The sequence below is a fragment of the Enhydra lutris genome, unplaced genomic scaffold, assembly GCF_002288905.1.
Source record: "Enhydra lutris kenyoni isolate GAN:26980312 unplaced genomic scaffold, ASM228890v2 scaffoldscaffold12, whole genome shotgun sequence".
Lineage (NCBI taxonomy): Eukaryota > Metazoa > Chordata > Mammalia > Carnivora > Mustelidae > Enhydra > Enhydra lutris.
In genome coordinates this window covers 25,023,025-25,035,890 of record NW_019154096.1, presented here as the reverse complement: position 1 = coordinate 25,035,890, position 12,866 = coordinate 25,023,025, and the positions used below count along the sequence as shown (strand labels likewise).

At 52.5% G+C, this 12,866-nt stretch overlaps 1 protein-coding gene across 1 annotated transcript in view; it reads right to left on the bottom strand.

Annotated features, from left to right (window-relative positions):
* Positions 1 to 856: 856 nt before the first annotated feature.
* The window catches only part of LOC111145250 (sphingosine-1-phosphate lyase 1), a 54,991-nt gene continuing 42,981 nt past the window's right edge, over positions 857 to 12,866 (bottom strand). Inside the window, exons 7-14 of the mRNA XM_022500040.1 lie at positions 12,264 to 12,352; positions 10,784 to 10,889; positions 9,277 to 9,375; positions 8,590 to 8,739; positions 7,155 to 7,393; positions 5,897 to 6,043; positions 4,844 to 4,964; positions 857 to 4,339 (exon numbers count right to left, since the gene is read on the bottom strand). Coding sequence (XP_022355748.1) covers positions 4,199 to 4,339; positions 4,844 to 4,964; positions 5,897 to 6,043; positions 7,155 to 7,393; positions 8,590 to 8,739; positions 9,277 to 9,375; positions 10,784 to 10,889; positions 12,264 to 12,352 — 1,092 coding nt within the window. The 3' untranslated portion in view covers positions 857 to 4,198. The remainder of the gene's footprint in view (positions 4,340 to 4,843; positions 4,965 to 5,896; positions 6,044 to 7,154; positions 7,394 to 8,589; positions 8,740 to 9,276; positions 9,376 to 10,783; positions 10,890 to 12,263; positions 12,353 to 12,866) is intronic.

Sequence of the window (12,866 nt, the reverse complement as noted above, 5' to 3'; positions counted from 1 at the left end):
GAGGAAGGCGGTCTGCAGCTGTTGTCGCATCCCGGCCTACGGCGTCCCAGGGCGGGGAGACTGCTAATCCTGGTAGGGTCTTGCAGTTTCTTAGAGATGTAGCCCGTTTCAAGGCTTGCTTTTACTGTGTGAGGGAGAGGGCGGAAATTCTAGCTTAGGAGGCGCTGGGCTACTTTCCATCCAAGCAGTTAGGGACTGGATTCCTACAGATAAGTCCTCCCACCTAGTGACTCTAGGATACTGTTCCCACTAATGCGCTGTGACTGGGAGAGGGGGTGAGGCACAGAGCTCGGTCTCCTCTCCCCCCAGTGCACGCGATGCACATAGCAGTCCACGTGTGCCATGACGCAGGACTGCGGGAGGCCCTTCTCCTGACGGGTTCTCATCTGCGATCCCCTAGCCGGAAGCAGGCAGCTTCTGCATTCTAAGCTGACTTGCAAATGCCAGGGTTCCCTGGAGCAGACATTTAGCAATATCACAACCCAGGATGAGTTGGTCCCATAACCGGGGCCAGAAAAGAGGCAGAGGTCGATGTCTGAGAAAGAAGCATGTTGTTGTGAGAGGTACCGGCAGGATCTGAGGATTGACAACACCTACGTCAGCGGTGGGTTCTCAGAAAACTTATTCTGATGGTGGCCCCCATCTGCTCCACTTCTAACTTCCCTTTTCCTAAGTGTGCTTCGATCTAATGACTGTGGCTTAGGGGACAGAAGCCACCAGACACAGAGGTATGGAGCAGGTGTTATGTCACCTTCCTGCCTCTGCTCACCGAGGGATCAGGAGCTGAAAGATGCCAACCTAGAAGACACTACAGTTCTGTGACAGACTTTGCTATGGGACAAAAACATAAACGATACTTTTTCAAAAACAAATGTTTATTCTACAATTCGTGCAAATAACTGAAGTTACAGGGGAAGATGTTAAGGAGAGATTATGAAAAAAAAAAAAGCCCAAGAAAAAGAATACCAATTAAGACTCCCAACTTGAGAAAAGGCTCGGACCCGGGCTGTAGCTGGCAGCCGTCAAGTCAGGCCTCTGAGGAGACGTAATGGCGTCTCCACTGCTGGGTCTGGCTACAGGCGGCTCACTGCTACCAAGAACCCTCAGAGAAGGCAAAGGGGTTCACAGCGCTAAGTAGCAGGTATAAGCATCCAAACACCAATTCTTGGATTGGTGGGGGGGGCGGGGAGGGCAGGCCTCATCCTCTAGGATTAACCCCAAAGCAAGCAGGTGCTCAAGAAACCAAGTCATTTAGCAGAAAACTAGCAAAGACAGGCATTCCTTGGCTTGATTCTGACAAAGTCCCAATGGGCTGAAGCACTGGTTACCGACTGACAGGCTCCAGGACCTGTGGAAGGAATACTCACTTCCTACTTGTCATGGAACAAGACGCCCAGCGGTTACATGTGCAGAGGTATTCTGAGGGGTTCCATCAGCTCCCAAACCAAATGCAGGGCTTGAAGCCAGTGCCCAGCTGGCTGGAGCCCACCCCGGAGGCTCCAGCCATCATTAAGGTATAGGCAGAAGATGGTGGTGAAGAGGACAGAAAACACAAGGCGGACCCGGGCCCTGGGGAACTAAAGGCCTGAGTTCCAGACCTTCCTGGTAAAGCCACCACCCTGAATCTGTGTGGCCACACACAACCATTTCACCACAAGGGGGCGAGCTCCCACCAGCAGCCAGGTCTCCCTCGGCCACCACCCCACCAGGGATCTCCCGCCTGCCCCTCCAGAGAAGCAAATGAATGCAACCACATGGGCAACAATTTCAGTCATTTAATTACTGAATTGCTCTTTAAGATATTATTGCTGCAATCAGGAAGGGAGCACTGAGCTGGGAAGGAGGTTAAATACAGAAAAGATTTAAAAGAGGCAAGTACCATTTTGCAAGTATAAAACCAGTAATATTAAAAGTGACATGGCAGTATATAGTCTGGCGGCTGCTCCCTCCGTGTGTAACCCAGACACTACCCTTTCTGCAGAGGCCAATGAGACATCTGCTAGCAACATGACATCTGAAGACATTCTGCCTGCCTCTGCCAGACTAGGTGCTCTAGGGCGCAGGTATGCATAGAATGGAAAGCCCGCAAGTGTCAAACTAAGGCTCGTGATATAAAGTGGCTACTGTAGGTCCCTTTGAAAAAACACCACTGCCTCCGGGGCAGCAGTGCCATCACAGCAGAGGAAGGGCCCGCAGACACCGGAAGCAACAGCACGCCCATTGCTCTATCCGGCACAGGCTTCTCCATTTTCGCTGCCGACAAACCAGAGTGGTGCCAGGGTGGTTCTGGGTCCCGGGTCCTCCTCCGACACCGTGAACGCACCAGAGACCCAGGAGCACTGGTGCACAGCTCTGGCCACGGCAACTCTCAGGAGGTGCCCCTCAGTTCAGCGACGGGAAGGAACTTGGCTACCGTGTCCAAAAGATCTTAGCATCTCCCTCTAATGAGCATGCGCAGACACACACACACACACACACACACACCCCACCCACCCCCACTCCTGGAACCCACAAGGCACAGGAGGAACACACACACTCCAGCCCGGCAATGACACAGCCAGCTAGTCACAGTTATTGTGGCGGAAGCACAATGCCAAAGGCCACTTCAGACACATGTGCTATGGAGCCCTGGGGAAGGCCTGGTCGTCCTGGCTCTCCCGGCCAGCATTCCCAGTGAGGGCGGCCGGAGGACAGCAGCCTGCAGAAGCTGAATGGTTCAGGGGTCCCTGAGAAGGGGAATGAACAGAGGACATTTTCTCCTGACTTTATTCTAAAGTCCTCCCCCACCCAAATAAAAGCTCGAAGACTGACCCATTTACCCTACGGCCTGGGTCAGGAGTAGCCCCTCGCCGCTCAGTGCTGAGGAAAAAGGCACACGGTAGGTCGTCTTCAGAGGAAGACTGTGGCTCCACCTAGGTCAGGGCCCTGTGTAGGGGTGAAGAGGGCAGGGAGTGGGCGCAGGGTTTGGTTCTGTCCCTGCACCACCCTGAGCAACTAGTCTTAGGAAGGAATCCCAGGCCCCAGGCCCCAACTGACAGTTGCCATCATGCTTCCCTAGTCCAGAGTTAGCCAGGGCTGAGAAGTATCCAGTACCTGAGGCTAAACTGCCATAGTACCTGGGGAGCCAAAGAGACAGAAAAAGGGAGGAGGGATACATGAATGGGGAGAAATTTCCTTGCCTTGGAGGCTCTCTCATGCCCCCTTGTACCCATCTAGGGTAGGTCAAGGTAACTTGTGAAGGTGCTCTGAGCTATTCCTTCAAGCAAACATAACTCGCAGACGAGAGGGCTTATAGCAGCGGGGGAGGGGAGGACCACCACCAACTCTGGGACATGTATTTGAATGTGACAGAGAACCTGAGAAAAGGCTCTGGTTTCCAATCCTTAGCAGCCCAGGAGAGGGTCCAGGTGTACTCTGAACACTGCCCGTGCAGACAGGCAGCGCCAGGGCCAGAAAGGCCTGGGCTCTCTGGAAACCGCGATCTCTTCCTAATCCAGGGCAGCAACAACAAACCAATGGGAGCCCAATTTCAAGCACAAATCTCCACAGAAGGGGCCACCAAGTATCAAATGGGGACAGCAGAGGGCCACTCCACAGCCTGCCTTGACAGACTGAGCAGATAAGCTCGGCCACTCTAATCCCACAAAACAGAAGCTGTGGCCTATCCATCTGTGTCCTGGGAAAAGAAACTGAGCCGCACTACCAGTGACTCTCCGAGACAGACAACTCCTACCCAGAGAGGAGGCGGAGAAGGCCTCACGCTTAGAGGGGCACCTAACTCCCACCCGGGAAAACATCTTCCGATCTGCCTCGCCAGTCTGCCTGAGAGAACAGAGAAGCTTCTTCATCACGTAAACCACCCCAGCCTCTGTAAGGACTCAGGTCAGAGCCGCTGCACAATGATTAAGTGAGGTTGAAAGCTAGAAGGTTAGAGAGGGAAATAGCTAAAACGATTCCTAGGGCAACATCTGAGAACAAGGGCAAAATAATTATGTAATAGACTCCTTCAGGGTCTCCACATAAAGACCACAGGAGGAGGACGAGAGGAGGAACAAAAATCCCGAGGATCAAGCTGTCTCACGGTCTGTCTCGTCGTGCTCCATGGAGCAAGACCAGATGCTGACCCTGTGCACGGCCCGTTCCACACCCCGAGCACTGTCTGGAGGCCAGGAGCCCCTCGGGGCCAGAGGGTCCAGGCTCAGCGCGGCTTCGGAGAACCATTCATCTGGCTGCTCTGAGTTACAGTGTCAGTGCTGAAAAGGCTGTCCAAGAAGACTGAGGACAATTCTGCGACCAGGTTCCTGTCAACGGTCGTCTGGGCCATGCCGTAGATCGCACCCTACAAATCCAGTCAGAGTGTTAGTGGCGATGGCGTATGGGGGTAGAGACGAAGCTGCGGCTCCAATACCACCCCCCCACCCTGCAGTCCCCGCCTTCCACGTCCACTCCCCACTCTGGCTCCATGCCCACCCAGGCAGCTCTTCACAGGTACTTGCTGGTCTGCCTTTCTGCCCAAAGGAACTGACCCATGGGATTTGCCAAAGAAAATTCCAGAGAAAACACGCTTATTGTCTTTCCTGTGTCAAAATTTTCCATTCAAAGGGACACGACCACCACCTGCCTCTGTAGGACACGTTCAAATATATAAGGTGCGTTATCTACAGCACGCCTCACTTGAGAACAAAGAGCCTGGAAACAGGTGAGGCAGAGGTCATGAGCTCCAAGGAATAAGGTTTGCAGAGATAGAACAGAGGCAGGAAGAGACTTGAGGTCACCTGGTTCTTCCAAACCCCCCACGACACCTAAACTTCCATAGGAAGATAAAAGTCTCCAGCGTCCCTACCATTCCTGTGGTCTTTGCTTTAGGATTCTTCATGATTTGAGTGACAGACTCCCGGATGTCCCTTAGGAACTGTACGGCTACGCGCTTCCGGGTGTGTACTAGCGTGATGCAGAAATGAATACTGTGGGAGAAGAGAGAGACAGGCGGAGATGAACCTTGAGGAAAGAAAACCAAGTTCTAAAATAAAGCAGCCCCACAGACTGGAATTTATCACTCGCTTCTTCATGTTATTTGTGACAAGTGTTCCCAGTCCTGGGACTCGGGGCTCTCAAATACACGGGCTGTCAAGCCTGGGCCGGCACAAGGGTGTCACGCCTCCACGTGAGCAGCAACATCCCAACAAAAGGGAGTACAAGCTGCCTGTTCTGTCCCACCTCTCCCCTCAGAAACTGCCAACTGCTATGCCTTGAGCCACGGGGCCACCAAGGGGATGCGCTCCTCGCAGATGATAACCCCCCACACGCTCAGGGCCACAGGGGTCTTGAAGGACTTCAAAGCACAAAAGAAATGCTCACACCCCCTGGAGGGAGACTGAGGCCCAGAGGGATCATGAAGAGGAAGAAGCTGAGTCCAGGTGGGACTGGCAAGGGCGCCACCAGGTGAAAGGATCAGGGTGCACCGACGACGCCTGGCAGTGGGGGGTTGTGCCCTCGGGGAGCGGTGTTTATTTACAGGCACCATGCGGGATGAGATGACAGAAGCATATTACAGGACAGGGCAGTGGGCCTGAATGATGAGAAGCCTGTGGAAGGTTCTCAGCTAAGTATGACTCAGGTCATGAGTGCGTCCAAGGACAATCTGATGGTGGTTACGAGATGGGGCGCAGAGTACACAGCCCAGGAAGAGGGTAGGGTCTGCTGTAAAGGGGTTCCTGACTGACCAATGGTCCCCAGAGTTTGAGTAATGCCAGGTGGAGAGTGAAATCACACAGATAGTCCGTTGGCACCAGGGCGCTGGCCTCGCTGTCAGTCTCTAGGCTTCAGGTGACCCCGCTACTCAAGCTGCTGGGAAGTCACAGAGCACAGCGAGGGCGGGAAGCTCCCTGGGGCTTACCTGGGCGGGAACTGCAGCTGGTTCAGGTTCCAGCCCTTAGCAGTCATCAGGTTGAACAGCCGGTAGATGTCAAAATCTCGGGAGCCCAGAGCAATGACTGACAACTGGGGATTCCCAAAAACAAAGATGCCTTTGACGTTTTCCAGTCTTAAACAAACAAAAAAAGGAACAGAAAGGAAATTTCAGCCACATATACTGCTTGGGCCATCATCTCTTTCGTCATGCAACATCTCCTCTATAACAGTCTCATCTTTTAAGGCTTCAGCTTGCTCACCTTCTAAAATCAGGTGGCAAGACTGAGATCAGTGGTTCCCAAACATTACAAACATTCAAAGGCCCAAACTCCACTGAGCTCGGATGAGTCAGAGTCACTGGCTCCTACCCTGTCTGCCCAACTCCCAAATTATGATGTGCCCAGGGGCGTATGAGGCATAAAAGACACACTTAAGAAAATAATCCTGGAAAATAACCCCTCCGTGTCTGCAATTTAAAAAGTCATGTATGTAATCCCTAAAGCAAGAAATGGCAGAGCAGTTCGCAAACAGATGGGTGTACTGGCTGCGTATACGTAGGCTTTGTTCAAATGAGACATGCCTCCTGGCCGCTTTCACTCACCCTCCGGATTCTGAAAAAGCCTCCCCAGGGCAGGTGAGCCACAGAGATTGCGGGGGAGGGGTGCGGATATACATGAACAGGTGTGTCAGACAAATGTGCTACCTCGTTCTAGCTTCATCCCCGCCCTGGGTTTCCCGGCCCACCCTTCCCCCACTCCCTCTGCCTCATCTACCAGCGACTCTAGTCCCGCAGCTTCCGTATCCACTGGGAGCATCCCAGAAATGCTGGTCTGCAGACTCCCATTCCAAATGGACGGAATGAGAAGCCTGGGGGGGCCCAGCAACGTGTCGTGACTGGCCCTCCCAATGATGACGACACACGGTCACGTGTGAGAACCACGGTCTGCAGCATTCACGGAGCACGGCGTCTGGGCAGTGGGTAAGAGCGGCCAGTCATGAAGACATCCTCTGAGACACAAGAGCCTACACATGAAGCCTGGATCGGACCCTCCAAGTCCCAGCAGCGCCAGGGGGCTTCTCCTCCTCCCAGGCCAGCACCACACCCCTGAGCTGCTGTCCTAAACCCCTGGCCACTAAAGGATGCTGACTCAGCTGGGGGCACAGGTGCTGGGCCCAGCACCTGCCTCGAGCCTAGGAGCAGACAAAGCAAGAGACGAGGCAGAAGCCCAATCTAACACACATACTCTGACTTGAGGAAGCGAGTAGTTTTGATGATCTGTTTGGTAGCCTCAACATAGCCGCTCTCACCGAAGTGCATCAGGGCAGCCCAACAGGCCGCGCTAATGCCTCCGGGTCGGGAGCCTGCGATGGTCGGGGACGCGTAGATGCCGCCCTGCCAGTCTGTTGCCACGAAGAACTGATGGCTCCTATACTTCTTGTCACTGTAGAGCAGCACAGAAGAGCCTTTGGGGGCGTAGCCATACTGAGGGGGAGAAGCGCACAGGTGAGTGCCTGCCCCATGAGCTCCTCCCACACTTCTCCTCCTACGCCCCTTCTACACGGGGAATTCGGAGAATTCGCACTCAGACATGAAGGGTAGAGGGCGCACAGGGCCCGGGCTGCTGAGAGGCCGAGCCCCCCCCACCACCCAACCCAGCACGTGGCTTCTCTTCTGTAAACAGGACCCCAGGGCAGGGAGTCAGGATGGAAGCGAAGATAAGCTCCCACTGGAAACTGGGGAAAAGGGTGGAATTCACGTGAAGCAACTAAAATCCTGGCTGACTCCTTCCCATCCCTCTCACTCAGTGTTATACTTCCTTTTTAGGAACATCAGGGTGTTTAGAATCTTGAAGCTACTGAATCCCCTTTTAAAAAACAACCTACTACTTGGTTTCCTTACAGCAACCTGCCCTCCTAGTGAACTCTCGCCGCAGCAAGCACGGACGCGGCTTGGCTCCCTGACCCACACGGCGAGAGACGGTGAGGACAAGGGCACAAGGGGTGGCCTCGGGGCTGAGGCCACCCCAAATCAGGTCCCGACAGGAGATCTGCGTGCATCACGCAGGGTTTGAAACACAGGTCTCCACTGTACTTGGGATGAAAACAAGCTCCGCGAGTGAGCATACATTTCTGCGGCTGCCCTGACTTCCCCACAGCCTCGTGGAGCTTCAGAGCATTCCCAACCAACTTAGACATTGTTCCAGGCCACCGGGGGCGGCGCCCAACCTTCTCGAGCACGCAGTTCTTCCCTTTTGCCAAAGGGCTTCCCTTAGCTGGCTCCTGTCACTCCAGGCAGCAGCCCCGGCTGCGTGGGAGCTACAGCACCAACGTCCATTCTCTCAGGAATTCCACTATCAGCTTCATCACTAGCCTCCACCCCACGGAATCTCAGCGCTTCAGGAACATTGTTCTATGGGCCCCTGTCCTGGCATGTCCCAGCTACATACAGCCGGTGGATGCAGAACTTCTCTTAGCCATATGCCACAAAGATAACAGGTCCCTTTTCACGATTACCAGTCACCTCTAGCACCATACTTTGTCACCTGAACCAGCTACGTGGGGGAGATCAAAGAGCCGGATTTAATTTTACATTTTGAGTGGAAGTTAATGCTTTAACCAATTTATTTTGTTGACAGTAGTGGAGATAATCAACCGCCTATGGTCGCTTCCCTGTCTCACCTTGTGGGTATCCGCTGAAATGCTGGTCACACCTTTCACCCGGAAATCAAAAGGCTGCTCCAGCGGGTATCCTGCCTTCTCCATGAAGACGATGAGGAAGCCCCCCAGACAAGCGTCTACATGAAGAGGTATTTTGTATCTGACAGCCAGCTAGTCCCAAAAGACAAAGACCACAAGAGAATTTATTTGCATTATAGCCATATAACAAAAACTTGCAAGACGCAGGTGGAAAGGTGTACTGTGACCACAGGCCACTATATACTGCGTCTTTCAGGCTTTAAAAAATATTTTAATACACAGGGCCTCAACCTCACTCTAAAATCAAGCAGGACAGAGCAGCCCTCTGACGCTGGACACAAGGTCCTGCCGGGTGGGGAGGAAGGGCGACAGGCGGGACTACTGCTGGACGCCACCCTCGGGCAGCAGACTCCAAATGCAGCTCATTTTCCCGGCTGAATCGAAAGGCCAGTACTCTCCCAGAATATCCAGTTTCAACAGTCTTCTTCCCACAGCAGAAGCCAGTAGCTTTCTGAGGCTCCAAACAGAGCAGCAGGGCTTCCTACGGGGCTCAGGAAATGTGCGCACGTGTCCAAGTTGAGACTTGCCTCTCCCTGCCGAGTACTACACCATTACATTCTATTCTCATATCTCAGCCTGAGTGCCTGGCGGCCCATTTTTCCCACGTACCTTGGCCACTTCAGGGACAGGATCAATGACACCATGAGGAAACTGGGGTGTAGAACAGACAAGCATGGCCGTGTTCCTGGAGATGGCTCTCCTCATTGCCTAGGGGTTTAAAGTTGAAAGGAAAATGAGAAGCCACGTCAGAATCCCTCTTCTGTGCTGCTGCCATGAGCACTCCAGGCCACCGGCTCAGGGTCTGCGCTCCTCTAGCCCGCCTCCTCTGCCTCTCCAACCCGGGAGAGGACAGCCCCCGCCACAGTGGCAGCACGCAAATGCGGTCAGAGGGCTCCATCTGGGGAAAAGTCTGAGGCCACAACTTGGCAGGAAAAAGGGCATTGGGCCAAGAGGCAGAGAAGCCTGTGAGAGTCCCAGCCCTGCTCACTAGTGTGGAACCCTGGGGCAACGACTTAACTCCATACAAACTGTTTCCTCACCTGTGTGCCGTGCAAGGACAGACAGTTTCTACAGCCCCCGCCCCTGCCCCCCACCCGGGCCGTCACAAGACTCAGATGCAATTCTTACAGCACCCAGGTACGAGAGAGTTCTCCACACGGCACGACGTAGAAACAGTGACTAAAGGACTACTACAGGGTCTTTAAAAAAGCAAGCCTGCCACCTGTGACGACATGGATGAACCTGGAGGACACTCTGCTGAGTGAAGTAAGCCAGGGACAGAGAAACAAAGGTTGCGTGACCTCACATACATGGCGCCCATGACAGGCAAACTCGGGAGCAGAGAGCAGAATGGTGGCTGCCAGGGGCTGGAGGATGAGGGGCACCAAATTTCAGTGTTGCCTGTCTGGACGTTCTGGACCGCTCGTGGACAGCCGTGTGGCCAGGCTGCCCAATACTGCACTGTGTGCCTGAAACCAGCTAGCGGTCCAGAGAGCAGCCCCGTGCATTCTAATCCAGAACAAGGGAGAAGAAGGATGATGGTAACTATGTGAGATGGGATACGCTCCACAGTGCGGCTGTAGTAAGGAGCTGGCTGTGTGGACACGCGTCAGCAGAACATCCAGCCAGCACCTTAGATACGCACAATTTTTATCTGTCAATTAACTAATTAGTCAGTCAACATATCAGTAAAGATGGCAGGCAGAAATAATGCTAGTGCTAGGAAACTGGGCAGTTTAGTTCTGAAAAGACACAGTTCCTATTTCATTGGCGAGGATATGGATTCGGGCTCCTGAAAACCACAGGAAGAGTCCTGGGCCAAGTCAGTGCGTGTTCATCTCAGAGAGAGGAGAAACTGAAGTTGCAGAAGTGAAGCCCAGGTCTGCCAAGTCTCAACCCAAGGACTGGACCATCCTGCTTTCTCAGAGCTCACGACTTTATGCAAACCCCGAGCTGCACTCTGTCCCCACAGTGGCGGCAGCTTGGCAGCCCCGTTGCCCACAGTCAGAGGCCACTGGAGCCTCTCTGCGCACAACGCTGGAGAACGTCTGTCAGTCGGGTGTGTCCCTGCTCCTCACGGTCCATGGCACAACACGGGCCCTTCAGGGGAACTCACCCGAACATCCACCTCCATCATTTTGTTCAGCGGAACCCGTATAATCTTCATCCCAAAATAATTGGCTGCTTTGTCAAATGCGGCATGGGCACTTTGGGGGGCCACACTAATATGAGAGAGAAAAGAGTAATGAAATTCAGATAGAAACAGGGCTCAAGAGAGAGCCGAGTTAGCGGCTGGTTATTCTTCCTCATTTTTACAAGTGTTTATACTGTTTTACCCTTTTAGGCACAAAGAAAAAGAGGTCAAATGATTTTCTATAGAAATCTCCCTATGGTTTAGGAAATCCAAAGCATAAATTAGGGCTGACAGGGAGAAGACGAGGGCCTGGGAATTTAGAGCAGATCGGCATCCGGCAGAGCCTTCTTGCGTCAACCATCCAAAGCCAGGAAGCCGTGGGGGGTGGCGGGGTCACAGCCAAGCAAGAACCCAAGACTGCTTCTATGAGGTCAGTGGTTCCTTCCAGCTCTGAGAGCCCACAAGCCTGTGAGAAACTGTAATTCCCATTGTTCCTACACACTTGGAAGCAGCACTTCCAACAGTACTGAAATGGGGGTGCCTGGCGGCTCGATCAGTAGAGCCTGCAACTCTTGATCTTGGGGTCCTGAGTACAAGGCCCACGCTGGGCACAGAGCGTGGACAAATCGCACTGAAAAGGGGACCGAGTCATGGTTAAGTATTTGCTTTCAGAATTCTCTCAGTTACTGCACTCTCAAAATCAAGCGCTCCCTTTACGAAAGGAAAGACTCTATTACTGAGTACCAAGCACCAAGATTTATATACAGAGGCAGATGGCAGCCTGATGGATTCTCTCAGGCCGAGGGCGAAGGACAGCATGAGACCACATGCAACCCTAGGGTCACTGATACTTGTGGGGAAACGCAAACCCAGAGGATGTAGCATAAACACTTTGGGCAAAGAGCGTGTCTAGAGAAAAAAATGCAGCCAAATATCAAAGTTATGCCCGTGGGGTGGCATTATGGATACATCTCAAAAAGATTTTTACAAGTTCTCCTCCCAGAAAATAGCCTGCAGGCTGATTTTCTTAGGAAGCACCCTGAGACAGCCTATCATATTTAAGTAACGAGCACTGAACTTAAGGGAATTAGAGAGTTTTTCCTTAGGCTCCAGATTATTTATAATAAATATCACAGAATTCAAAGATGTAGTCCTGTTACTCGATCACTTTTAGAAAAAGGATTTCATTCTCTCTCTTTTTTTTTTTAAAGGATTTCATTCTTGCTTTCAGTATTTACCATGTATAAACTTGGGGGTTCGGAAATGAATGACCTTTAAAATTAGCTGGCTGATCCACGTAGGATTCTGTGGAATGTGAGGGGATAAGGGTCGAGGGTGCAGGACAGGATAAAAGAGGACTGAACTGCCAGAGGAAGAAGGAAGAGAAGGAAAAAACAGATGGTCAGGTTGTTTCCAACCGCAGTACTCCAAACAGATAAATCCCAAAGCCACGCATACATACATTTCTGGAGTTTTGATCCCGTTCTCAAAGGCCAGGTCCCTGTAAGCTTTGCAGGCCATCAGTATGCTTTCTGTCCCCCCAGAGGTCACCTGTAATAAAGAAGAGATGTCATCCTCGGAGTGCAGTGAAGGACAGCCATCGGCATGCACGTCCCACCCTATCTTGGTGGTGTCTGATGCAGGTCTGGCATACACTCTGCAGAGCGGACACTGCTGTGTCTTCCGGAAGGAAATGTGGCTTTATCCGCTAAGCTCAATCTTGGTTCAGAAGAGTAAAAACCTATGAAATAAAAATCTCTGCACTGTATGGGAAAATGCACCAGCTCCCCAGACGTCGGCAGCGCACGGGCTCACACTTCTGCCACTCACCCGGCTGTGGACAGGACAGCGCGTTTTACACCACTCAAAAGTGTCAGGATTACAGACTTCGATCTGTATTCCCAGTGCCCGCTGCAGAATACACTGCAGTCACAAAGTCCACTAAACTATGTGATATCTCAGCAGATCAAGAAGAAAAGTTTAGATATCCCGAAGTGAACTGTGGTTTCTCTTTGAAAAAGAAAAGCAGAAGCCTCTACTTAGAAGTTGGTTATCTCACTTACCC